The sequence below is a fragment of the Gopherus evgoodei genome, chromosome 12 (genome assembly GCF_007399415.2).
Source record: "Gopherus evgoodei ecotype Sinaloan lineage chromosome 12, rGopEvg1_v1.p, whole genome shotgun sequence".
NCBI lineage: Eukaryota > Metazoa > Chordata > Testudines > Testudinidae > Gopherus > Gopherus evgoodei.
The window spans coordinates 10,121,880-10,148,630 of NC_044333.1; the positions used below are offsets into that span (position 1 = coordinate 10,121,880).

At 41.3% G+C, this 26,751-nt stretch overlaps 1 protein-coding gene across 1 annotated transcript in view; it reads right to left on the minus strand.

Annotated features, from left to right (window-relative positions):
• The window catches only part of NECAB2 (N-terminal EF-hand calcium binding protein 2), a 295,013-nt gene that overhangs the window by 205,956 nt on the left and 62,306 nt on the right, over positions 1-26,751 (minus strand). Inside the window, exon 3 of the mRNA XM_030582141.1 lies at positions 1,716-1,824. Within this exon, the coding sequence (XP_030438001.1) occupies positions 1,716-1,824 (109 nt within the window). The remainder of the gene's footprint in view (positions 1-1,715; positions 1,825-26,751) is intronic.

Sequence of the window (26,751 nt, forward strand, 5' to 3'; positions counted from 1 at the left end):
TGACCTTTTCATAAACAAAATAGGTAAATGCAACCTAGATGGAGCTACTATAGGGTGGGTACAAAACTGGTTAGAAAACTGTTCCCAGAGAGTATTTTTCAGTGGTTCACAGTCATGCTGGAAGGACATAAGTGGGGTCCTGCAGGGATCAGTTCTGGGTCTGGTTCTGTTCAGTATCTTCTTCAATGATTTAGATAATGGCATAGAGAGTACATTTATAAAGTCTGAAGACAATACCAAGCTGGGAGGGGTTGCAAGTGCTTTACAAGATAGGATTATAATTCAAAATGATCTGGACAAATTGGAGAAATGGTCTGAAGTAAATAGGATGAAATTCAATAAGAACAAATGCAAAGTACTCCACTTAGGAGTACAATCAGTTGCGCACATACAACATGGGAAATGACTGCCTACGAAGGAGCACTGCGGAAAGGGATTTGGGGATCATAGTGGACCACAAGCTAAATATGAGTCAACATATTTGGGACTCATATTTGGGACTCATATTTGGGCAACATGGGAAGCGTGTACCAGGAGTGTAGTAAGCAAGACACGAGAAGTCATTCTTCCACTCTACTCTGCACTGATTAGGCCTCAACTGGAGTATTGTGTCCAGTTTTCGGCACCACATTTCAGGAAGGATGTGGACAAATTGGAGAGAGTCCAGAGAAGAGCAAGAAAAATGACTAAAGGTTTAGAAAACATAACCTATGAGGGAAGACTGAAATAATTGGGTTTCTTTAGTCTGGAAAAGAGAAGACAGAGGGGGCATGATAATAGTTTTCAACTACGTAAAAGGTTGTTACAAGGAGGAGGGAGAAGAATTGTTGTTCTTAATCTCTGAGGATAGGACAAGAAGCAGTGGGCTTAAATTGCAGCAAGGGAGGGTTAGGTTGGACATTAGGAAAAACTTCCTAACCGTCAGGCTGGTTAACCGCCGGAATAAATTGCCTAGGGAGGTTCTGGAATCTCCATCATTGGGAATTTTTAAGAGCAGGTTAGACAAACACCTGTCAAGGATGGTCTAGATAATACTTAGTCCTGCCATGAGTTCAGGGGACTGGACTAGATGAGCTCTCAAGGTCCCTTCCAGGCCTATGATTCTACCAACAGCTGCATTAGAAACTCATAGATCAGGACAGCTAGATTAGATAGCCATAGCGAAGCTTTCTAGAAGCAATGGAAAAATCAAAAGGTTACCTGATTGTCCCTATTATTCAAAATGTATAATTTCAAAGATCTTCATAAAAGAGACTAGTATCAGAGCGTAGCTGTGTTAGTCTGGATCTGTAAAAAGCAACAAAAACAGTCCTGTGGCACCTTATAGACTAACAGATATATTGGAGCATAAGCTTTCATGGGTGAATACCCACTTCGTCAGAGCGTCTGACGAGTGGGTATTCACCCACGAAAGCTTATGCTCCCATACATCTGTTAGTCTACAAGGTGCCACAGGACTCTTTGTTGCTTTATAAAAGAGACTGCTTCGGGAAGTGTGTTCAACTTATACCAGGAGAACAAGAAGCCCTAATAATCTTCATCATGGGAGGTCAAACCCTGAAGAAATGAAGCCCCTCTAGGCTGGCAGAGGAAATCCATCCCAGTGCACTTTGCACATGTCTAGATCTTTTAAGAAGCAAAACTTTAATAATTGCACACCAAGAATCCTAAAATCTATGTCACTGGGAAAGAAATCGACAGATTCATATGCTTACCTGGTGTTGTCTGAGTCAATAGTATGAAAGAGCTGTTCAAGTTCTTCTTCATTTAGAGTCCCATCTGAAAAAAAAGCCTGGAACTCCTCCAAGGACAACTTCCCATCATCTGTGAATGGCAAAACATCAGTGTTAAGAATAAAAGATTAATGGAGGGAAAGAACCATCAAATGGAATACAAGGTCATGAGCTGCTTAAAGATACAGGGGGGAAACTCTAGGAATTTCTGAGTATCTGTCCTGTGAAGTATCCAACACCTTCGCCAATACAGAGCTCCCTTGGTACATGGCTGTTTTTGGAACACAGGCTTTCAAACATGAGGTATCTAAGAAGGCAGGGCCAAATGTATTACAAAGACTGAGAAGAAAGTTGCCAAAGGCAGCCAGATATTTAATGGTTATGGTGCTGTGAGGCATGTGCAAATGCCAGAGCTACCAAGTTAAAGGGGAACTTATGATGGACAGCAGTGGCGCTAAGCTTGAAAGGAAATGCTGTATAAAAAAGGGAAACCTTATACCAGCATTAGAAAGAACCAGCTCTATTTGAGGAAAATGTTCACAGTTTATTGGTTTATATGCTTTAGACTTATCATCCCAATGCAATACAGAAACGAAAGTCAGAAGATTCAAATACTTGGCAACCCCTTGAAGCCACTTCAGAGAACAGACTTCAATACAATTTTTATTTCGTGCTCAAAAGAGTTTAGTTATAACCATTCTCTCATTTTCACAGCATAGATCTTGAAATGAAAGTGCAGAAATAGCCATAAGAGAAAGGACAGTTTTGTAGTCTTTCCCAACCAAGCCAGAACCAGGAAATACCAGAGACCTATCAAGCATGTTTTCAAGTTATCCAGAATGATGCATAGAACAAACAGGCTTGGACTGATACATCTGACAAAATATCAAAATTATGATTGGGTCAGATTTTCAAATGTACATATATGCATTAAGAGGACTGTACAAATATCTGCATTTGCAAATCTCATCCACTATTATTATTTATCTGACACCAAAATATATGAGACAGGCTACAAAAAAGTTCACATACTAAGTCCCTGGCTTGGGGAGTTTAACATCTAAGGCCCCAATCCTACATGCTGCATCACAGGTGGACTCCGGACCCTACAGGGAGCACCTCTGAAGTCAGGAGAGCTGTGAGAGCGCACAGGGTCCATCCACATGGAGTAGCTTGCTGAATCTGGGCCTACGAGTCAAATCGTGGCATTGGTAGCTGCCCCAAGCTGCAATTCCCCAGGGGTTAGAAGGACTGTGCAGGTTGCACCATCCTTTAGAAAATAATTAGGCTTTTAATTCCCTGTTGCAATTGGCTTAAGGAAAAAAAAACTTGTAGAGTTCCTTCTGAAATGAAATCACACTGGGTTCAGGGACTCTTTTGTCTGTTCTATGTTTAAATAATGCAGGACATTCAGAGTTTACATGGTGCCTAGGAAAGCCCGCAGAGTGTAATTAACAATGTACTTACTATACACAGGACTAGCACTCACCTTCTCCAACCAGTTACATACTGCAGCTTATAGCTCAGCCCATAGATGCAACACAGCAATACATTTTAGTGTAGTTTTCACTTGAGTTACCAACTGTTTGCACACACAGGACCTGTATCATCTTCATGTTGAAACTTTTCTTTCAAAAGACGTTGAGGGCATACCATGTGCATCTGCTGGGCCATACCCATAGGCATCTGCCTTGCTGAACATCGGTTGGTAAATCTACAGATCAAGTGAAGGAGCTATAATACAGAAAGGTTTAAAATCCCCCCTTGATACTGACTTCAAACACTGATTTTTGGGCATCTAACTAGATGCCCTTTGGACCTAATTTTCAGAAGTACTAAGGCATCCTCAACTCCAGTTACCTCAATGGCAGCTGCAGATGATCAGCACTTCTGGAAATCTGGCCCCAGCTTGCAAGTTGGGGACCCAGAAACTTAGTCACCCCGCATCAGTGGCCATTTATGAAAATTTGGCTGAATCTCTTTGAGTTGTACACTTACATGTGAACCTGCTGCACTGACATGGACTGGGTTGAGTGGAAGGGTAGAGGCTGGGCATTTGCCAGCTTTGTTAATTGACTGAAGTATCAGATGCCAGACACCTAGAACAACCGATATTCTATTGTAATAGATCTAAACAATGTATCCGATTGTAGTGTTACTATAATATTTTGGGTTACTATTGTAAAATCCTGCTCTACCTATTTAAAAGGCTGTGAGGGAAGAGAGACAGACATGTGCAGTCATGTAAGGAAAGAAAAGTTGTAAGACACCTCCCTGACATAACAAAAGTACAAGCCTAGCTATGAAACTAAGAGATTCTCCCTCACTAAGCACTGTGAGGTTTCTTCCGATCTGTAGCAGGAAGCCAAATAGCGAGGGGCTGGGGAAAGCTCCTGTACAAAACGGCCTACAGTGAAGCAAGGATGGAGACACAGTAGCTTTAAGAGATAACAATGTTTTAGTTATTCTATTCAAGTTCCCCATTCAGTGCTAGAAGACAGCAACTAATAATGTAACATTGTTGTAGCACAGTGCCTTGGGTGGAGGAATTACTGCAATTTACACACTATTTAAAAGCTCTTCCTTCCATAGCCCTAGTTTTATGGACTGGAAATGTTGCCTAGGTTGAGATACGAGAATGTATCATTTATTATTTAATCAAATCAATTAAAACCCATGTTGCTTCTCTTTCAGGAAATGATGCTGGAGGATGAAGTTAGTTGACTCGCCACATACACAGGTGAACATGCTCTGGCTTGAAAAAAATAAAGCGTAGGGCTTGTGAACTACATATCTGGGCTTCCAAGCGATTAATGCAGTATGTATGGGCTGAAGCCAATTCATTTAGAACTGTAATTCATTTGGCATAAGGTATCTATTTTATTGGTGATTATAAAAAGATGGTGACAGGAGAAGGGATGTAAAACTCAATCTTGGGGTAAGCATTTATATTTGTAGGGCTCTACGGAGAATGGCTGCAATTAACGGGCCAAATGCTGAATTTCCAATTTAGCTTTTATTCTGTCCTTCCCAAAACCTTCACTCATTTCAATGGGAGTGTTGCTCAAGTAACAACTATGGACTTGTTAATTAACAAACAATTAACTTGCACTTTAACCTTTTTTTTTTGTTGTCATGGGCTGAGCTGTAATTGTTCTATTTCCCATTCCATAAAGATCAGCAGAACAGGAGGTGAGCTCTAGATATTGGGAACGCTCAGCAGCAGTTAGACTTATTCAGGTTTTAATATTTTCATTGGTAAGAATGAAAGTCTCAGCGGAAAAGGACTTTTTGCAGATGAATCATTATTGAAAATGAAAGTGTCCATGTTTCAAAGATGGACCATATTAACCAGCACTCTACCTCTTGGAGTATCAGACTTGATCAATGGCCCAACTCATATGGTATCCTGTCTCCAACTCTGCCCAGGGCTGTATATTGCATAGGAAGATGCAAAATATCCATGGATGCCCTTAATTATCTAATGCTATACTCAGGATGGAAGGGATAATTTCCTCCTGACCCCCATTGGTGATTAGTTTATGACATGAAGCATAAGGATAGATAACTTTTTTCTCCCAGCAAGTATAAACTGCAGATGCTGTTCTTATATGTAATGTCTAGTTTTTAAACTTACCAGGTGCCTGTTTGCCTCAATAATATCCCGCTGGACAAAGGTCAAGCAGAATCTCCTTCCCACCAGAGCAATTTCAAGCAGCATTAGTGGGAAGGAAGCAAAGTAAAACTGGGCACACATCATTATTTTAACCCATCAATGTCATTTACAGTTTACTTTCAATGAGCACATACAAAAAGCTATTTGGACTCAAGCTTACTTAAAAGCAGCCGTGATTTTCTTCAGCCAGTTTATGGTTTCCAAGAAAAGAATGTCTCATTTCACTTTTACTTGATTTCTTAAGTCACAAACTGTTTTTTCCCCACTGAAACTTAAGTGTCTAAATTTTAAGTGGTGCTATATTGCTTTCCTGATTTCTGATCCAAAGATTCTGAAGAACATGGCTAGGAACACAGGAGTTGGCAGCAATTTTTTGACAGTAGTTCACATCCCTTCAAATTCAGTGTTATTGGGTTATTTAAAGTGCTGCCTACCTGGTTGAGTATGTTCAGGGGGAAATCTGAGAGGACTAAAACAATAGCTTAGCACAGCAGCAACTGCAAGTGACATTTTTATAATCACCTATCATAACGTAAGCATCTCCAAATATTACTGAAGTGCAGAAGGTACATGTGGTGCTGTACAAAACAGGCATACAGATGCCTAAGATGGGACACAGAGAGAGACCTAAAGGAAGGAGGAGCTGAGAATTATTTTACTTTTGCTGTTTGTGGACCTCCCAGGAGAAGTGGGTCTTTAGGAGGGATTTGACAAGGAGAGGGTGAAAAGCCTGGAACTAAACATTATTTAACATCCTCACCCACCTCCAAATAACTACAATACAATAAAACACAAATCTGTCTAAAGCCCATGAAAAGAGGTCACTATTTAATGCAAACTTGAACACACATCCAAAAATATGCCAGGGAAAGTGTTCCAGAGTAGCAAAAAAGAATCCTTGAGCTATAGATCTATAATTGTAAAACAGCCGTAGGTCATATCTGGATACAGCACAGTAGACAAGAATGTCTGGAGAGAGTGAGGAGCTGAGAGATAAGAGAAAGCAAGATCATGCTACGATTTGAAAGCTAAAATTAAAATGCTAGAAAATCCTGGCCAAAGAGTACTGGCCAACACAGTAATAATATCCCGCTTCTGCAGCTGGTACAAGTTAAGATAAGAGTTGATGTATTCTGAAGATTTTGTACTCTAGTAACAGTCTTATCAAGAAAGTCATAAAAAAGCAAGTTGCACAAAGTAGAAATTTGCTGATATAAGAAGCTTGCCTCTAGTTACATGCTTCTGTGTGCAAGAGATACAGGCTCTCCAAATGAATTGTGATGTAATATATCAGAATGGTATCAGAAGTCTTAGAATTCCACTTAGCCTACATTCTTCTCTAGAGAAGACATCTCCACTTTAAAATAAGTTCCCACTTTTGATCAATATTGTGACAGAAAAATTATATTTACATACAAAATTGACATTAAAATAATTATACGTTTTCATAGATTTTAAGACGATCAGGGACCATTTGTATCTAGATTGACCTTGTGCATAACACAGGCCACAGAATTTTCCCCGAAATGATTCCTGCATCTTTGGTTGCAAAGTTGAGCACCCAAAAGTTTAGAATTGGCAATATTAAAGCTGCCTGACTGGGAAATAATGTAACATTAGCAAGTTACCTAGTTTTCAATATTCTCTTTAGAAACAAAAGAACTATTTTACTTATGCTTTGTCCCTCCACCCCCCAAAAAAATTAATCTCAGGCAAAGACCAAAGACAATTTTAACCTAAAAAGTTTGCCAAAGTTATAAATAATTGAAAAGAGAGAGTAATAAGAAGCCAGTTTCAATATAGGTGTTACAGTTCCACCTCAACTTAAAATCTTGAGGAATCTATAGCAAATGTCTATTCATTACGGAGCATATGGTCAGAATTCTTATTTTCTTTAATGCATCATGGAAATAAGATGACAAGGCAATCCATAAGTCCTCCAAAAATTAGCAAAATTAACTGCAATTAAAAAATTAATCTTGATTAATGGCAGTTTTAATTGTGCTGTTAAAACAATAGAATACCAGTTGAAATGTATTACAAATGTTTTTGGATGTTTTCTACATTTTCAGATATATTTATTAAATTACAGCACAGAATACGAAGTGTACAGTGCTCACTTCACATTATTTTTATTACAAATATTTGCACTGTAAAAATGATAAAAGAAATAGTATTTTTCAATTCACCTCACACAAGTACTGCAGTGTGATCTCTTTATCGTGAAAGTGCAATTTACAAATGTAGATTATTTTTGTTACATAACTACACTAAAAAAAGGTAAAAGTTTAGAGCCTAAAGTCCACTCAGTCCTACTTCTTGTTCAGCCAATTGCTAAGACAAACACGTTTGTTTACATTTATAGGAGACAGTGCTGCCCACTTCTTATTTATAATGTCACCTGAAAGTGAGAACAGGCATTTGCATGGCACTTTTGTAGCCAGCATTGCAGGGTACCTACGTGCCACATATGCTAAACATTCTTATGCCCCTTCATGCCTCCGCCCCTATTCCAGAGGACATGCTTCCATGCTTATGGCACTCATTAAAAATATGTTAATTAAATTTGCGACTGAACTCCTTTGGGAGAATTTTACGTCTCCTGCTCTGTTTTACCTGCATTCTGCCATATATTTCATGTTCTAGCAGTCTCAGATGATGACCCAGCGCATGTTGTTCATTTTAAGAACACTTTCACTGCAGATTCGACAAAATGCAAAGAAGGTACCAATGTGAGATTTTTAAAGATAGCTACAGCACTTGACCCAAGGTTTAAGAATCTGAAGCGACTTCCAAAATCTGAGAGGGACAAGGTGTGGAGCACTCTTTCAGAGCAACACTCCGATGCAGAAACTTCAGAATCTGAAGCACAAAAAAAGAAACTCAACCTTCTGCTGGTGGCATCTGACTCAAATAATGAAAATGAACATGTGCCAGTCATCAGCACAGATGCATGTCCTCTGGAATGGTGGCTGAAACATAAAGGGACATATGAATCTTTAGCACATCTGGCACATAAATATCTTATGGTGCCAGCTACAACAGTGCCACCAGAACACCTGTTCTCACTTTCAGAAGCAGGCAGCATTATCTCGTGTAAAAGAGTCTTTCCTTTCTTGCTGTTACCACAGCTTTTTGATGGTCCTTCCCGCCTCCCGTCTCTCACTCATCCAGACAGAGCTGTAGCCCCAAGATCATAAAATATCAAACTCTTTGCTATATTACTTCCTCTATTTCATAGTAAAGGTGTATGGAGGGCAGAGCTGCTTTCTGCTTCATACTGTACAGTATGCCATTGTACTAATGCAATAATTCTTTCTTCAGGATACCTCCAACTGATTTTTCTGCCTGCCATGTACCAAATTACCTATCCCCAAGCATCTCTTTGAATGCCTGCAGCGTGAGACATGGCTGTCACAGCTCAGGGCAACTGCACTTGTATTTCCCTCCTGGGGCCCACCAAAGGCACCCCCTTTAGGCTCCAAGCTCATCAGCCATCACCTTTCTTGGGCAGATACCCACATCTCTCTCCCTCCTGACCAGGATTTTTCCAGGCTGCACCATTCCCTACCTGCACTACGATGCTCCCAGCAAGCCAGACTATCTAAACGGCTGGTGCTTTGCTGTCTCTTTGAAGGCTTCTGAATAGAGTAGTCGCCAGCAGTTGAGTTACCCCACAGCCCTTTCTAGACAAGCACATTTATTCTTAAGGTGAAAGCATTACAGGGAAAACTTTAGAACCAATAAAAGAACACACATGCTAATAAGCTTACCAGAGATCACCTCACAACTCCAACAAGGGGTCTAATAGGAGTCAGTCCTTCCAAGTCCACAAAGGGGTTTTTCTCTGGTTACAAATTCATAACAGACTTAATTCAGAACCGGCACTCTATGAATGGGTCAGTTTTTCCTTTGTACAGCTTGGCCCTTTGGTCTTCAAACTCCAGGAACAGGTGATCATCAGACAATGGTCCCCTCCTCAGCGCGTAGCTTCAAAAGGCTGGTTTCTGTATAACAGGAACTGGGGAATTTGCATTCATCTCCCCTTAGAGATTCCCCAGGCAAACTGCTTGACACTGGTTGCCACAAAATCCATTCCTGGCTTGATCATTATTCTATATAGTCCTTTCAAATTCATAACACTTCCCAACAGTTACACCTTATCTCCCCACTAGAGAGGGAGCGAGGTTACATGCAACCCCAGCCCACAATTATATATGAACATTCATTTAATACAAGGGACCCCAAACATACATATGTTATGCTATACAAAGTGCATAGGATCTTTATATAGAAGGCAAAAACACTGCATTTATTGAAAATACAACAGTTGGCATATGCTTTTTCGTCTCACACACACACACACACACACAGTCCTGCCAGTTGACATTTATAGTTACCAGTCTGTTGCAGCTTGAGTCAATCCAATGGCCAGTTAGACTGAGCATGAGTGTGGAGCTGGGCTCGTCAGTCGTGATCCGATACTCCAAGGCTTTGCAGGACTGAACCCAGGCAAAACACCCCAGCTTTATAGTTGTAAATTCCCATTTGAGTCCATGCATTTTGCAATGTCATCCTGTAATTATTAGTCCTTAAGTGGTGATATCATTTGATGGTTATTGTTGGGCTTCCCATCGTTATCTCCTACTTGTTGTCTCGCCTTCGGGGGTGCCTGCCTCACCTCTTAGGTCATCAATGCTGCTAACATGTTTAGCATCGGATACAATGGATGTTTTCTGATTGTTTCCTGGTCTTTCCAAGTCTCTCACTTTTTCTTGACCATCTGGACATTTGTGATGGCTTTCACACCTTATCTTTTCCTGATGCATGCATTCCTCATTCACACAAACAATCTCTTACAGAAACCTTCAAAGGTATACAGACAGCAGTGTTATATATTCAGCAGAATACACTGTAAATCAAGCCTTGCTAAATCTTATAACTAAAACCATTCATATTGGGGTTTCAGGCCCTCAACATTCCTCTAATCTCCTTAACATAGATATGATACAAGATCCTAGAGTGCCTAATTTGTTATATATATAGGAAACCATAGCAGACATTATAACTTCTCCTAAGGGTATGGCTACACTTGCAGATGTACAGCGCTGTGAGTTAATCCCGCCTTCGTACAGCTGAGCAGCGAAAGCACTGCAGTCTGTCCACACTGACAGCTGACTGCGTGCTGTCATGGCCACATTTGCAGCATTTGCAGCTACATTGGGAGTGGTGCATGATGGGCAGCTATCTCAGCATTCAAGTGGCTGAAATGTGCTTTTCAAATGGCGGGGGTGGAGTGTAACAGGGAGAGAGTAGGTTTTTGGAGTGCTGAGAGTTTGTCTCGAACCCCGCTCCCTCCCTTGCCTCTCTCTCATTCACTGAAAGCAAGTGGCAGCTGTTTCTTTTTTCTCATAGACCAGATAAGCAGCGGCTCACTGAAACGGACCCCAAACCCCCTTCCTCCCACCGCTGCTGCCTCTCTCTTCAAGTAAAGGTTAGCTGTCTGCACGCCAAACAGAGCTCCCCGCCTGCCTCTCACTCATTCGAAGCAAATAGTAGCTGTGTTTGGTTTTTTGATAAGCAGCCCCCAAAACAGAGCTTTGAAAGGGCACTTCCTCATCTGGAGTTTACAACAAAACAAGAGAGGATGCTTAAGTTAAAAGGATTATGGGGAGTTTCTGGAGATCCCTCAGTGCGTAATAACATTACTCCCCGTTTACACTGGAGCAGCAGTGTCTCAGCCAATACGCAACAGCTGTTATTCCTCTTGGGGAGGTGGTGTCCCAGCAGCAATGTAGCTGTGGAGAAATAGCGCTGTACATGCCTTGCCAGTGTGGACGAGGAGTGGGGTACAGCGCTCTGGGAGGCTTGTAACTCGCAAGTGTAGCCAAGGTCTAAAACAAAAGGGTGACCATAATCAGTTATAAGGATTGTTCTGGTCCGTCATTCCTTTCTGCTATTCAAAAAGAGTGGCTGGCAGGATGAAATCAAATCATACGTTAATTCTCATGGTACAATTATAAAATCCTGCTCCTACACATACACTTAATTCATTAAGATTTTTCAAAGATATTGCAGAAAATTGCAATACCTGTCATAAAGGCTATCAATATGTCCTCCAACGAATCAATCATTCTGTTGGTAACGGCTATAGAAATGTGATGGAAAAGAACACCAACATGCATGTGGGGAAATGTGCAACTATCCAGTTCCATGGGTATTCTTTAATACAATGCCTGAGGATTTTTCCTTTTACAGGAGAAACATCAGTCTTCCCACCATGCATTCAGTCCCAAGCCTTGTGAAGAAATAACATGCATATGGCAAATGAAAAGGTTTTTTTAAAATCCATTTCTAGCAGAATACCCTAGTTAATCAAGGATGGTCTCTCTTCAGTATTTCTAAGGCACTGTTCTTGTTATATAAATACAGAGCTCAACAAACAAAGCTACGTCTGCAGGGCCTATTTTGCTACTGTAATACCTTTTTCTGGTCAGGCGTTTGTGTCTAAAATTGTAGACACAGCAAAGGATGCAGAAATGTGTTGTGCAAGACTGAATTTAATAGACAATTAAAATCACTCTAGAATTGATAAAATGAGGAATTAGCTCAGAATATCCCTTTCTTTCAAGAGTTAACATTTTTCCTCCCTCCAAAAAATGGAAAGAAAGCAACTTTCAGTTAATAATGACCCCATCAGTCAGCCTAGATGGTGAACAGCGATTTAAGCCCCAGTTCTCATCTAGCAGTACAAGAAATACTTCATACATCAAGAGCACATGGCTCGCAGTCCGAAGTTTAAGGCTTCATCTGGGGAAGTGAATAATTCCATTGTAATTGGCAAACTATTCTTGGCTCTCACTGGAAATAGTTTGAGGGTCAGGCAATGTCTGTTAACATTCTACATTGCATATCAACTTTTATCCCCATATCAAAACTTTTTGTCTTTGCAGAATTATAAGTGATCTAGAGTTATTTTTAATACTGTATATAGATAGCTACCATAGGTAGGTAAGTGCCTGAGAGGCTGGCAGTGTTAGGAAACTGACACCCAGCCAGATACAGGCAAGAATCCCTCACACTGAAGGCAGGGGATAACTCAGAGTTCTGAGTACCCCAGCAACCATCACAGATGGAAATGGTAGACTTAACAATAATACAGAAAAGCCAGAAGTGCTCAATAAATATTTCTGTTCTGCAGTTGGGGAGGAAAAAATGTGATATAGTCTCATCTTATGGTGATAACAGTCTTTCCATTCCATGACTATCTCTAGAGGATGTTAAACATCAGCTACTAAAGAGAGACATTTTTTAAATCAGTATGTCCAGATAACTTGTATCCAAGAGTTATAAGAGAGCTGGCTGAGGAGCTCACTGGACCATGAAGGCTAATTTTCAATAAGTCTTGCAGCACTGGGGAAGTTCCATAAGTTTGGAAGAAAGCTAATGCACCAATTTTCAAAAAGGATAAATAGGATGACACAGCTAACAACCTGACATTAATTCTGGGACACATAATGGAGTGTGTGTTAGGAGACTTGATTAATAAAAAATTACAGGAGGGTAATGTAATTAATACAAATCAACATGAGTTTATGAAAAAAAAATCCTGTCATGCTAACGTGATATCTTTTTTGATAAGATTACAAGTTTTGTTGTTAAAATAATAGTGTTGACATAATATACTTAGACTTTGGTAAGATGCCTGAAATGGTTGTGACGGAGTAGGGAGTATTGACCTGGGAATGTTGCATAGGAATTTTACTGGTACTGTCTGCATTGGTGCTGGATGGTGGTGGGATATCAGGGTGTGACTTCACTTCAGGAATGATACGTAAGCACGTAACCTGAGCCCAGGAGGGGGTTGGAGCCTGGTGACACTTTCTGCCTGGGAAACTGGACAAAGGCTGGAGAAGGAGCTGGGGTGTGTGGCTGCGTGAGACTACTGGAGAGAGTTTTTCAGTTTGGAGCTGGCTGGGGAAGCTGGCCCAGGACTGGGATCTGGGCTCCCTACCCTCCAGGATGGACCTGCCTGTGGGGGTCCTGTTTCCTGTACCTACAAGCTCTGTTTTGGACTGTGTTCCTGTCGTCTAATAAATCTTTTGTTTTACTGGCTGGCTGAGAGTAACAGTGAATTGCAGGAAGTAGGGGTGCAAGGCCCTGACTCCCCCACACTCTGTTACAATGGTAAAGCACAATATTTAGATTAAAAACTAGAATGACATAAAATTAACATGGCACACATTAAATGGATTTAAAACTAGTTAACTCGTAGGCTCTTAAAATGTAACTGTAAATGGGGAATCATCGCTGAGCAGGTATATTTCCAGTGAAGTCCCGCAGATTGGTTCTTGGCCCTGTGCTATTGAACATTATTGTCAATGACCTGGAAGAAATCATCAAATCATCACTGATAAAGTTGCAGATGATATAAAAATTGGACTGGTAAATCACGAAGAGGACAGGTCACTGATTCAAGGATTGCTTAGTAAACTGCATTCAAGCAAACAATATGCCTTTTAATATGGCTAAATGTAAACGTATACATCTAGGCACAAAGAGTGCAAGCCATACTTATAGGCTAGGGGGATTCTACCTTGGGAAGCAATGACTTTGAAAAATATTTGAGGGTCATGGCAGATAATCAGCTGAACATGAGCTGTGATATTCAGTGCGATGCTGTGGCCAAAAGGGCTAATGCAATCCTAGGATGCATAAACAGGGGAATGTCAAGTAGCAGTAAAGAGGCTATTGTACCTCAGTATCGGGCACTGGTTTGACCACTGCTGGAATACTGTGTCCATTTCTGGTGCCCGTGATTCATGAAGGATGTTGATACAGGAAGAGGATTCAGAGAATAATTAAAGGATTAGAAAACATGCCTTACAGTGATAAACTCAAAGACCTCAATCTCTTTAGCTCAACAAACAGGAAGTTAAAGGGGTGACTTTATTACTGTCTGTATGTATCTACTTGGGGGGAAATTATTTAATAATGGGCACTTCAATCTAGCCGAGAAAGGTATAACATTGTAATGGCTGAAAGTTGAAGCCAGAAAAATTCAGACTGGAACTAATATGTGACAGACTGCATCTCTGTATTCACACCCTACTGTAATAATCTCTGTACAAGGCACACCTTCTGAGGTATCCTTTCAAAACTCATAACATGACCAACATCATGGTAACATGCATGTAGGAACTTTGTCTCAGAGCTCAGTCCTCTCACCACCCCCATTCGATATCTAAGTGCAATGTTAAAGGGTACAAGAATAGCTGTAATACCAGCTATGTGTTGATTAAACCATTCTGTGTGGCCTTCTCATTCAATGCTGTACTGCTCTCTCATACACAGCAGTACAAGAAAAAGACCAAGGAAAAACCAAAGTGATGCTAATGAGAAGAACCACATGCTCTGGGGAACTGGTAAACACTATACCCCACTCTTAACTGAGGGCACAAACCTTCCAGCACTCAACATCTCAGCTTCTGGCTTATGCTGGATGCCTCACTGTCTCTGGGGAATCAAATAGCAGTCATCAAAAGCACTTTTTTTCCCCATCTCGAGCTAACAAAGTGACTCCATCCATTCCTCTTGGATGAAGACAGGGCCTACAATAATTCACACATTCATCAGACCAGGCTAGATTATTGCAGCTCTCTTCCTTGGCCCAGAAAAAGAATTAAGAAGCTACAACTAGTATTCAGTAAAGCAGACCATCTTCTAAATAGAATGAGCCAGAGAGAACAGATGCTCGCACTCCATCATGTGCTAGCTCCCCATGCTCCCTGATCTACCTTTCAAGATTCTTGTACAAATGTACAAAGGGGTACACAAGAATCCCCAGGTTTCTCGTCAGGAATCTTGAACAATAGATGTCATCTTCCTGTAACCATGGCCTCCCTACATCAAATGAAAGGAAGGAGGGAGGAAACCCTGATGTAGGGAGGAAAGCCTTCTTAACAGCAGGCCCAAAACTCTGGCACACCATCTTAGTTCCTCACCAATTTCTGGGCATGCTTCAAATACCTCTTTCACCTTCACCATTCCTCAAAGAAAATGCTGCAGAACTGACATTCCTGTCAAATTAAGAGCACTAAACTGAATTTAGAATAGGACTATCAACTGTTCTTCCTGGCAGCTCTCACTGTGTTTATTTCATGTCTGGAACTCAGATACCCCAGTAATTATAATAGGTACTTTTGAAGACCCTACTTCAGTACAATGTGTGAAAGGCAGCCGAAACTTATATTTCTCTGCTGCATTATGAGGCCAAAATCTACACCTGTCTTCCACTAAGGCTTTAAAGCCCCTCCCAAGTTTCCAATGTAAGTTTAGTAAAAAGAAACCACCTCTACTTTTGAACTGATTTTTGTTGGTAATTTAAGACAGGTTTCATTGTAACTGAAATGGGGCTGTTAGGCCCATTCACTCCTAAAAACAGGAGAAAAGGGGCATGTCACCGGCAAAGATTCCCCTTCTTAATGTGGAGAACAGAGGAACAGCTGGTGAGTGCACGGGGGGGGGGGGGGGGCTATGTTACATAATGTCTCTCCAGAGCTCAGTCCTCTTACTCTCCCCTGGGATGTATTTGTTTCATCCAGCTGAGCCTAGCCATATTTTCCTTATTGCTGGGCTTCCTAGCAACCCCTGCAACAAGGATAGAAAGCTGCATCAGTTTCTCTGCTGAGAGGGGAGCTAACCCTTCCCTTGCAGGCCAATAGCTGAAGAACTTCTGACAATTTACTGTAAGAACTAACAAAAGCATCTATACTAATTAATGAACATACAGCTCAAATACATCTGAGTAGTCTGGTGGCTGTACAGTTTAAAGCATTCCACTTCTTTGTATGGTTAGTTTTGTCCTGAAATCCCTGGAACCTTCGTTGAATGGAAATATTGGTGGGACACTGGCAGAAGCCAAGCTTGGTTGGTGGATACTTATGAGGTCCCAGTAAGAGGATCACAGTGCAACAGAGCTTTGTACTGCCAGGCACTAAAGAAAGCCATTGCTATCATCTTGCTGTAATGCTGATGACTACGCTGCACTGCAGCCGTGGTGGCATTTGTCCAAAGGGGGCCAACTGTAAAGCTCAATTCCAGGGCTGCTACCTGTGTGGCAGATGCCATTTTGCTCTACAAAATGGTGCCCTCTGTACTGCGTGACCTTGCACACATGGTGCACGCAAGGTCATGTCACATGTAGGATGCCATTTTGTACAGGTAGGGGACGTTCCAGCTCCACTACAAGCATGTGAGGGGGACCCCTGCAATTGCATAGCTTGTAGGTGCCTAACACTACTAATGCACCTCATTTTCCACCCACCAAATTTTGGGTGTAAGTTCTCTCTGAAATAGCCCAAATGGATCTGAGACTAGTCACAATACAGGAAGTACAACTGTGATGCTGTGAGCGGAGGTGGCTATGGAATGCAATCAAGGGTGTAAGAAATTGGCTTAAAGAGAGAAAGCTTAAGAGTTGTTTGCATCAAGTCTAGTAGCATTTCTAAAAAAGTCCAATAAATTAAGAATAAAGAGTCTGATGAGCATTTGTGCACATGCCAATATCGTTTTTAGTCTGTTTAAAAAAACAGCAGAGATTGTGTGGTAGGGCATAGAGGAGTCAGGTAACCGTAACTGCAGTCAGCAATACCAGCTCCATCTACAGATATTGTACATTAGGGAATCTCAGTTTCTGCAGCTGCATTGTAAATACCCAGTTTATTATCAGACTTCATGAAGGCAACCCCTCTTGCAGCCTCATGTTTATTAAGCAGTTGGATAAACAGCCTCTTAAGAGTCTCAGCCAGCTCTGCCTTAGTCTATTTCACGTGCTTTGTTTCTTTAGTTTGAATATGTCATAACTATAAAGGGAAGGGAACAGCCCTCCTGTATACAATACTATGAAATCCCTCTGGCCAGAGACACCAAAATCCTTTCACCTGTAAAGGGTTAAGAAGCTCAGGTAACCTGGCTGACACCTGACCCAAAGGACCAATAAGGGGACAAGATACTTTCAAATCTTGGGGAAGGGGGAAGGCTTTTGTTTGTGCGCTCTTTGTTTTGGGGGTTGTTCGCTCTTGGAACTAAGAGGGACCAGACATCAATCCAGGCTCTCCAAATCTTTCTGAACCAGTCTCTCATATTTCAAACTTGTAAGTAACAGCCAGGCAAGGCGCGTTAGTTTTATTTTTGTTTTCTCAGCTTGCTGAGAGGATTTTACCTCTGTTTGCTGTAACTTTGAACCTAAGGCTAGAGGAGGTTCCTCTGGGCTATATGAATGTGATTACCCTGTAAAGTATTTTCCATCCTGATTTTACAGAGATGATTTTTACCTTTCTTTCCTGAAAGCTTTCTTTTTAAGAACCTGATTGATTTTATCTTGTTTTAAGATCCAAGAGGATTGGATCCGGACTCGCCCGGAATTGGTGGGGGAAACAAGGGAGGATGGTTAAATTCTCCTTGTGTTAAGATCCAAGGGGTTGGATCGGTGTTCACCAGGAACTTGGTGAAAAAGTCTCTCAAGGCTACCCAGGGAAGGGAAGGTTTTGGGAGGAAAGGAGGTGTTCCAGACTGAGGAATCTGGATGGTGGCAGCGAAACCAGATCTAAGCGGGCAGTTAAGCTTAGAAGTGTTTATGCAGGTCCCCACATCTGTACCCTAAAGTTCAGAGTGGAGGAGGAACCTTGACAGAATATGAATGCAGTATTTCATATGAAAGGAGTGGGACATGCCCCACATTCAGCTGATTATACACAGGCCCTGAATAAGTAATGAAGAGGCACATGCTTGAGTAAAACAGAAGAGTGTTGCAAAAGTCTGTTCCCCATATTCTCAAATGAAGGCACGTAGGTGGCTAGAGCTTTTATTTTAAGGCTAAGTTCCATTTCTACAGGTTTTATGCATACCTAGATCAAATATGAAAGACAACACAAATTTAACTACATTTACTTCCAATCAAAACACACTATAACCTCATTCACGCTACTCTGGTATCCCTAGCTGCTGGAAGGATCTTTCAAGATGATATTTTATTGCTGGAGACAGCCAAAGTTTTCCTTAAGGGCAGGATTTTCAAAAGTGCTCAGTGTTGGCCTAACCCTACACCCACTAACATCAACGGGAGCACAGTTAAGCCAGCACTGAGCACTGTAGAAAATCCTACCCTATGAACCCTGGGGAGAGAAGGATCCTGAGAAGTGCAGCCCTTCCAGCTCCAAAACTAGATTGGAACACCATGTTCCAATATTTCCAGCACTTAAGTCAGCACTCAGCACACTACTAAATCCTAGGAATGTGTGTGTCTAAACAGACCCATTCTTTAGCAGCAGCGCTGGGTGAAATACACACTGACCCTAAAAACCACATGAATTTAGCCTTGGGTTATAGATTCGGTGCAGCTGTGTACCTCCATCTATGTTCACACAGATTCAGCTAATACAGGCTGAGGTTGTTCACATGGCTTCTTTTCTTCTTGGTTATAAGAGGGAGCCTCCATTACCCATGAAAAATAAAACAGGTTGTTCCTTAAATGGCGACTGAACCACAAATAGGAGGGAAGAGGCTCTTTACTGTATCCTGTAATATAATAATTTCCACTTCTCTGATATAGAAGTGAGAAGTCCATTTATAACTTTGGCAGGTAATGTTATAAACAGCAGCAGCCCTTCCTCTTCTCCAGTGAGCTGAAGTTGGGATAAATCCGAATGCCACTTCAAACAAAACTTGTGGAAGAGTTGTGTCTAAATCCCTAAATGTCTTTGGCTGTGATTGAGATAGGAAATAATAGTGGTGTCTTGGTTATTATAATGTGGCAACTATTGGGGTATATTGACCATGAGCAAATTATGGAGGATTAGCGAATGACAATCTAACGAAATAGTATCCATCTGGTATCTATAGATGTGAACATTTTTCAATTCAACTAGAAAGCTGTACAGAGATTAAAGTAGCAAGTTAAATTATTCAAAGAAGCAGATATCAATAACTCAGAAGGCAAGGAAACGTTTACACACTACATTGTAATTTATCAAAGAAAATAAGATCAGCCATTCAGCTGCTTGTACTGAGACTGACAGGACTAGAAGAAATTACTGAGTAGCCAATTAGAACCTTCATAACAAAGTGAATAGTTTGCTTCCTCAATTTAACCGTTGAGCTGAGTAGTCCAATTGTGAACACATGAACATTTCATTTCTTGAAAGCCAATCGTCTTAAAATTCCCATTAAAAGAAGTTCTTGCATTTCTAAAATTAACTACTGTTCCGTAAATTTTCTATGGCCCCTGTCCAAGAAGCTCATTTGTCAGGGATCTTCACCAGCAACTCTTTTCAAAAGTAATCTTTGCTTCAGCAAGTCATAGAAAATTATGTCAACAATTATTTTCAGTGAACACAAAGAAATTGCCCCATTCATATGTACCGTATATGCCTCTCACTGACTTCAAAGGGAACTCATTTACACAACCAAAGTGTTCTCTCTCAACAGGTTCTCTCTCTAGCAGGTTTCCTAGATGGAGAGAGGCCAAAATGCCAATTTGTTCTTAATTTTATTCTTGGATTAGAGGAGTTCTACATTTCTTTTTACATCTGACAGAAGAAAATCTTGTTTGTACATGTCCCCTATATTAGGAAAGGTGGCTCCTGAGAACTCATTGATTCTACACTTGAAGGCTACTAAAAACAAAACCTTCTGAACATCCTATGCTTGAAATTTCTTGCTATCATGGAGTTAAGAGTTGAATATCTCAGTCCTATTGAGATTACACTTCATCCTAGGGTAAAGTGTGTTGATTTTTGTGTAATGTTTCATCCATTCACTTTAGTAAGACTTTTGAAAACTGAAAAAGCAGCATCTGCCCTACAGAAAGGTGTATCTGCTATTAAGCAACTGCACACACACTCCAAGGGATTCTTTTCATGTCTGTGATTTAAGAATAAAGACCTTTGATATAACTACAGATCTTCTGAAGTAGCAGTCCAACATTTTAGAAATACGTAGTCTTGCAATGCTGGTTAAGGTTTGATTTTGATATTAAAATTGGTCCAAAAGTGAAAAAAAAATCAAAATTCTGTAGTTTTCATTTTACAAAATGGACAGATTTTTCGTGTTTTGAAAAATGTTTGCTATTTCCCAAAATAGTTTAAAAAAAATTTCAATAGGTCTGAGTTATTACAAAAGCTTCACTGAAAATCTTGATTTGAAAAACTGCAAATACGAGTGTCAACAATTTCTTATGAAAAAGTGACTCAGGAAAAAAAAGCTATTTTTCATTCAGAACCTTTCTATCTGCTCCATTTGATGTTGCTATTTGATTGCAGCTGGAATAACCATAGGTTGATCTACAACAATATATATCTTGATGAGACATCGTGTATGATTTACAATGACAGCATTTGCCACTAAAAATCAGTCTCTATGACAGTGCAGAATGCAAGAAAACTACATGGATTCCTCGAATGGTCCAGCAGCCTCTCTCTACCTGGACTGATGGTCCCAACAGTGGGCGCTGAGCTCTTCTGAAAATCTGGCCCCTAGTTTACTTCTCCTGATTTCTGAGCAGCCCTAGATATAAGCACTCCAACCAGTCACATTGGCAGTATGTATGCAATGTTGTTGTAGCCGTGTTGGTCCCAGGATATTACAGAGATAAGGTGAGTGAGTTAATATCTTTTATTGGACCAACTTCTGCTGGTGAAAGAGACAAGCTTTCAAGCTTACCCAGAGCTCTTCTTTCCTCTGTGTAAGCTCACAAGCTGGTCTCTCTCACCAAGAGAAGTTGGTCCAACAAAAGATATTAACTTGCTCACCTTGTCTCTCAGAGGATAATGGAGCAAGTGTCAGCAAGAGCAACAAAGAATTTGGACCAGTTTGAAAGAAAACGGCAAACAATCATTTCAAAACAAACATACATATCCCTATTATATGGTTTTGTACCCTTCTAATATTATATAGGTATAGTGCAACCCTTCCTTAGATTTCAATATCTCATTAGAAGCAATGTGTACATGTATATTCTTATAACAGTTGTATGTGAGAGAGAGAGTTTGACAGAGAGATGCTCCAGCAGGAACGGTTTCCACTCTCTACAGGCCATCACAGAAAAAGTTTGGTCAACTACCTACCTAAGGCAAGGAAAATGGTGGCATTCCCAAAGACTGGATGGTTTCAGAATGTAGGATGACAACACTGCAGTGATAATCATATCCCTTAGTCACTTCCAATAAAGGGCTTTAAGAGTTGGATCCAAATTAACATTAATTTTCACCTAGTGACAGCAATTTTACAGTATAACTCTCATAGATTTAATACCATCTTGCTTTTTGCTCATTTAACAAAGGGGACTTGCCCATCAAATATATATACAGGCGCGGTGGCAAGGGTTACAGATCTCATATGTTTACTACAAAGTACTCCAGAGAGCAGAGGTAAGTGTATAAGAGAAATAGCACATGGTAATCATGAGAATCCCTTCATTCTATGCCAGTCTTCCCTCTGGCCAGATGTTTCCAATGTAGACTCGCTCTAACGTTGCACATTCCCTACATGTTGCAGATGTAAGAGACTTCAGAAATAAGTACTAAATCTATCATTATTTGCCTCTCCTAGACCCTGGCTCTGAATATATTGGAAATGTTGCTTCTCACACATCTGGCTCAAGAATAAAGCACTAAAATTCAGAGGGAGTGAAGGGAGCTCAACATCATGCAGGATCCCAAACTAAACTGGCTCTGTACTACGTATTGGTGGGGAACATGGGTGGCTCAGGGGATTGCAGCGAAGTCTTTCACTGCTTCCAGTCCCCGCCAGCCAAGTCTCTGGCGACTGAAGGCAGTCTTCATCTGTTAGCTGCTCAGTTGCCTACTTTGTAGAATGAATAGGTGGTCTCTTTCCAGGGTCTAGTGGGCATGTATCCACATTGCAAATACCACTATCGCAGCTATCAATAAAACAGCACTCTCTTTAAAAAGCAGTCTTAACAGAGAGGCAAAGAACATGATGGACACGACACTTCACTTTCTCTCTCTTAAATGTGTTCCCTTCAGGTTAAGGTAGGCAGACTGGGAAAGCTTGTGTTACCCTCCTACTCTCACTGCATTTATTTTGTAGCTATATATCGGGTTTCTCTCGCCAGGCATTTCCTTCAGCTCTCCGAGCCCAATTTTCAACTCCCACAACTGGGCCTAATTTTCAAGAGAGCTCAGGCTCCCATCCAAGCACTTAAATAAGAGCCAGACTTTCAATAGCGCTCAGCATGTGGCAGTTCCCACTGCAACACTTCTAGACAACTTGCTGAGCTCTTTGAAAATCTGTCTATTTATTTTGGTGTCTAAATGGGAGCTGAAAATCTGGTCCCAATTTTATGTGCTGAGTTCGCCTGAATATCTGGCCCATAGTTCACTTTTCTTTTTAAAGGTCTCTTTATTTGCTCATATGCTTAAAAAGGCTGGCTAAATTTACAGACTTCACACAGTGCTCTTCTGCGTATGGCAGGCACTCAGTACTCCATGGCAACAGTGGGGGCGGGGCGGTGGGAATTCACATACACCTGCTTGAAAAACCAAGGTTTGCTTATGTAAAGAAGAATCTCTCTTTTAGCAGTCTATAACCTATAGTGTACAGCTGAGCAGTACTGACTATGCAGGAGAGGGCAGTGGTACAAACAAAGTTGCCATTTTACTACAATATACAGTAGATTCAGCTGAATGGCAATTCTGATAGTAGCAACTTCTGATTAACAACATATTGCCAGGAACCGATCCCATCCTATTAACATCAATGTTAATAGGATTCAGATTTTGGCACCAGGCTTCCTACTTATCAGCAACTTTTTAGAGGAAAGGTCCTCCCTGTAATCGGTTTCCTGGATCCAAGCATGAGCAGCTGAGCACTTCTTCTGCATGCCCTGACTCCTAAATGTGTGGATCTGACTCTTGAGGATAAAGTTTGGGGTCTGCAGACCCTATGTGAGCCTGGTGCTAAGCAAGTGTGCATAGCTGAGAAAGCTGGTGTCTCAAAGTCCATTGTTTTGCACATACTGAAGAACAGTGATGACATTATACAGGAGCATGGGAGGAGCACAAACCAAGACCACAAGCGTCAATGCTACAGAAAGGAAGCAGACACTGGTCAAGCCCTTTGGCTCTGGTCTCAGCATAAGCTTGGCCAAGGTGCTCAACACTCTGTGTCAATGAGAAATAGAAAGCCCAGCAGCGAGCAGGGGAAGGTGGTCAACCCTTTGGACAGCTGGCTCAGTTGGTGAAAAGCCCAGCACGACATTGTTCACCATAAGGAATACAGTAAGAAACAAGATCTTGACCCTCTGGTGGCTACTGAATGGAGGGTGTACACCCTACCCAGCATTCTAGAGGAGTTTCAGCTATATGACAGCTTCGGCCCTAATGAGACTGGTCCCTTCTACAGCGGCTTTCCTGACATGCTGAAAGAAGGGTTTGTAAGTAGGAAAAAAGCTCTGGACTGCCTCACATTGTTGTGTTGTGCAGATGTGGATGGGATGAAGAAATGGTCTCCTAAGGTGACTGGAAAGAGCAGGTGTCCTCTCTGTTTCCCCCAGAGCTGCCCATGGTCTATAGAAGCTCAGCAAATGCCTGGATGAGAAATTTGTTGTTTGAAAAGTGCCTAAAGAGCAGAACAGGGAGCTTTGCCTACAAGACAGCCACATACGCCTCTATATTCAGAGAATGTGGAGCTATTGGTTTAAAATTCTTGCCTCCAAACATGACCTCAGTCAAGCACCCAATGGAAATGGGTGTCATCAAAAACTTCAAAGGTCACTATCATGATCATCTTAATGGATGCATCATTGCCTCTCTAGATACTGACCTACACCTATGAGTGGTGGATGTTGCCAAACAAATCTAACTGATTGAGGCACTTCATGTCACTAAGGAGTCATGGGCCACGATTGTCTCCAAGACTGTTTTAAGCTTTAGAAAGGGAGAGTTTCCACCAACAGAAAATGCTGGCCTGGTGGACCAACAATGTGCTGGCTGATGTTTCAATTCCTGAATCTCTACCAGCAAAGGACTCTGAGGAAATTGTTGAGTTTGGCAGTCATTTGGAGGCAGAAGGCGAGCTTGCTGATGCTGAACTTCTGGAGACAGTGGCATCTGTAAAGCATCTTCAGGCTGATGAGCCAGAAGAGGATAGTGTATTGGATAACAAACCCAAAAGCCGTCACTTGCAGAACAGCTATCTGCAGTTGACATTTTCTACAGGATACGCCAATATCATGGCATTGAGAACAGTTACAAAGCTGCACACAAAACTGAGAAAAATGTATTGGTGGACGTGGCAAACCATAAAACAAAGAACACTCTGTGTGTGTGTGTGTGTGTGTGTGTGTGTGTGTGTGTGTGTGTGTGTGTGTGTGTGTGTGTGTGCGTGCACGCGCGCCCGCACTCATGCACACACCGCTGTACTCTTTGTGACACAGCAAGACAAGATTTCCTAAATCTGCTCTGAGCACTGTGATACACAATACCATGTATCCATTACTTCGTGTTACATCTGGTTTTCTTCTTTAGTACACTGTAGCGAACGGAAAGTTAATAAACAATTTCACAACTACGGTACTCAACAATGTATCATACTTGCATGCATTCCCCTGAAAACAGCGCCTTCGCATATTGGCAACCTCCAGATAACAGCAACTTTTTGCTGGAATCTGAGGGGCTACTAATAAGCAGAATCTACTGTATTACAAAACAAATGCCTACATTAAATAAACTCCTCTCATACCTGTGCCCTAAAGCCCTGAATCCCTTCTCCATTTCAATCTCTCCTTCTCTCCAAAGCAGTTGGATTGCCCAGCTGGTCCATTGTGACTATAACTGAGTCTTCTTCACAGTGAGAACTCACACCATCTCCTCTCCAGGATCTCCTTTTGAATCCTGTCTTACTGCTCCTTTGATTCCCCATCTTGCAGCAGCTTGAAATTTCTTTCAGCTTCCATTAAATGTACTCGTGACAGGTTCGGTCACAGAGATCCCCTTCGGACTGTCACTTGATGTGCTGAGACAACCTCTGAGCCCATTTTCCTTAGGACTTCAGAACCCTGCCTTGTTGAGCCAGATATGCTAGTCTGCTGCAAACACAGACCCAGGTCTGAACCACATCCTCCAAAACTGCAGACTTAACTGAGAACGGCTTAGCAAGCTTTCCTGTCTCCAGCACCCAGAAACCCAGCTCCTAATGGGATCCAAACCCCAAATAAATTAGTTTTACTCTGTATAAAGCTTATAAAGGGTAAACTCACAAATTGTCCACCCTCTATAACACTGATAGAGAGATATGCCCAGCTGTTTGCTCTCCCAAGTATTAGTCACTAACTCTGGGCTCAGTAATAAGCAAAAGTGATTTTATTAAATATAAAAAATACAATTTGGTTCCAAGTAATAACAGACAGAACCAAGTAAGTTACCAAGCAAAATAAAACAAAACATGCAAGTATAAGCCTTATACAGTAGGAAAGTGAATACAGCTAAATTCTCACCCTCGAGATAGTCCAATAAGATTCTTTCATAGACTGGACTCCTTTCAAGTCTGAGCCCAATTCTTTCCCTGGTACAATTCTTGTTAGTTCCAGCTCAGGTGGTAACTAGGGGATTTCTCATGACTGGAACCTCCTTTGTTCTCTTCCACCTTCTTTTATAGCTTTGGCACAAGGTGGGAATCTTTTGTCTCTCTGGGTCCCCACCACTCCTTCTAAATGGAAAAGGACCAGGTTTAAGATGGATTCCAGTACCAGGAGACATGGTCACATGTCCTGTGAAACCCCAAGCCTTCATCCTTCCTGGCCTGACTCACAGGAAGGCTTGCAAGTAAACAGAACCATCTGCAGTCAATTGTCCTAATTAATGGGAGCCATCAAGATTCTAAACCACCATGAATGGCCCACACTTTGCATAACTATAATAGGACCTCAGAGTTATATTTTATATTCCTAGTTTCACTTACAAGAATGACACATTCATACAAATAGGATGACACACTCAGTAGATTACAAGCTTTGTAATGATATCTTACAAGAGACCTTTTGCATGAAGCATATTCCAGTTACATTATATTCACACTCATCACTGGGGTCGGGAAGGAATTTTCCTCCAGGGCAGATTGGAAGAGGCCCTGGAGGTTTCTCACCTTCCTCTGCAGCATGGGGCATGGGTCACTTGCTGGAGGATTCTCTGCAGCTTGAGGTCTTCAAACCACAATTTGAAGACTTCAATAACTCAGACATAGGTTAGGCGTTTGTTATAGAAGTTGATGCGTGAGATTCTGTGCCCTGCAATGTGCAGGAGGTCAGACTAGATGATCATAATG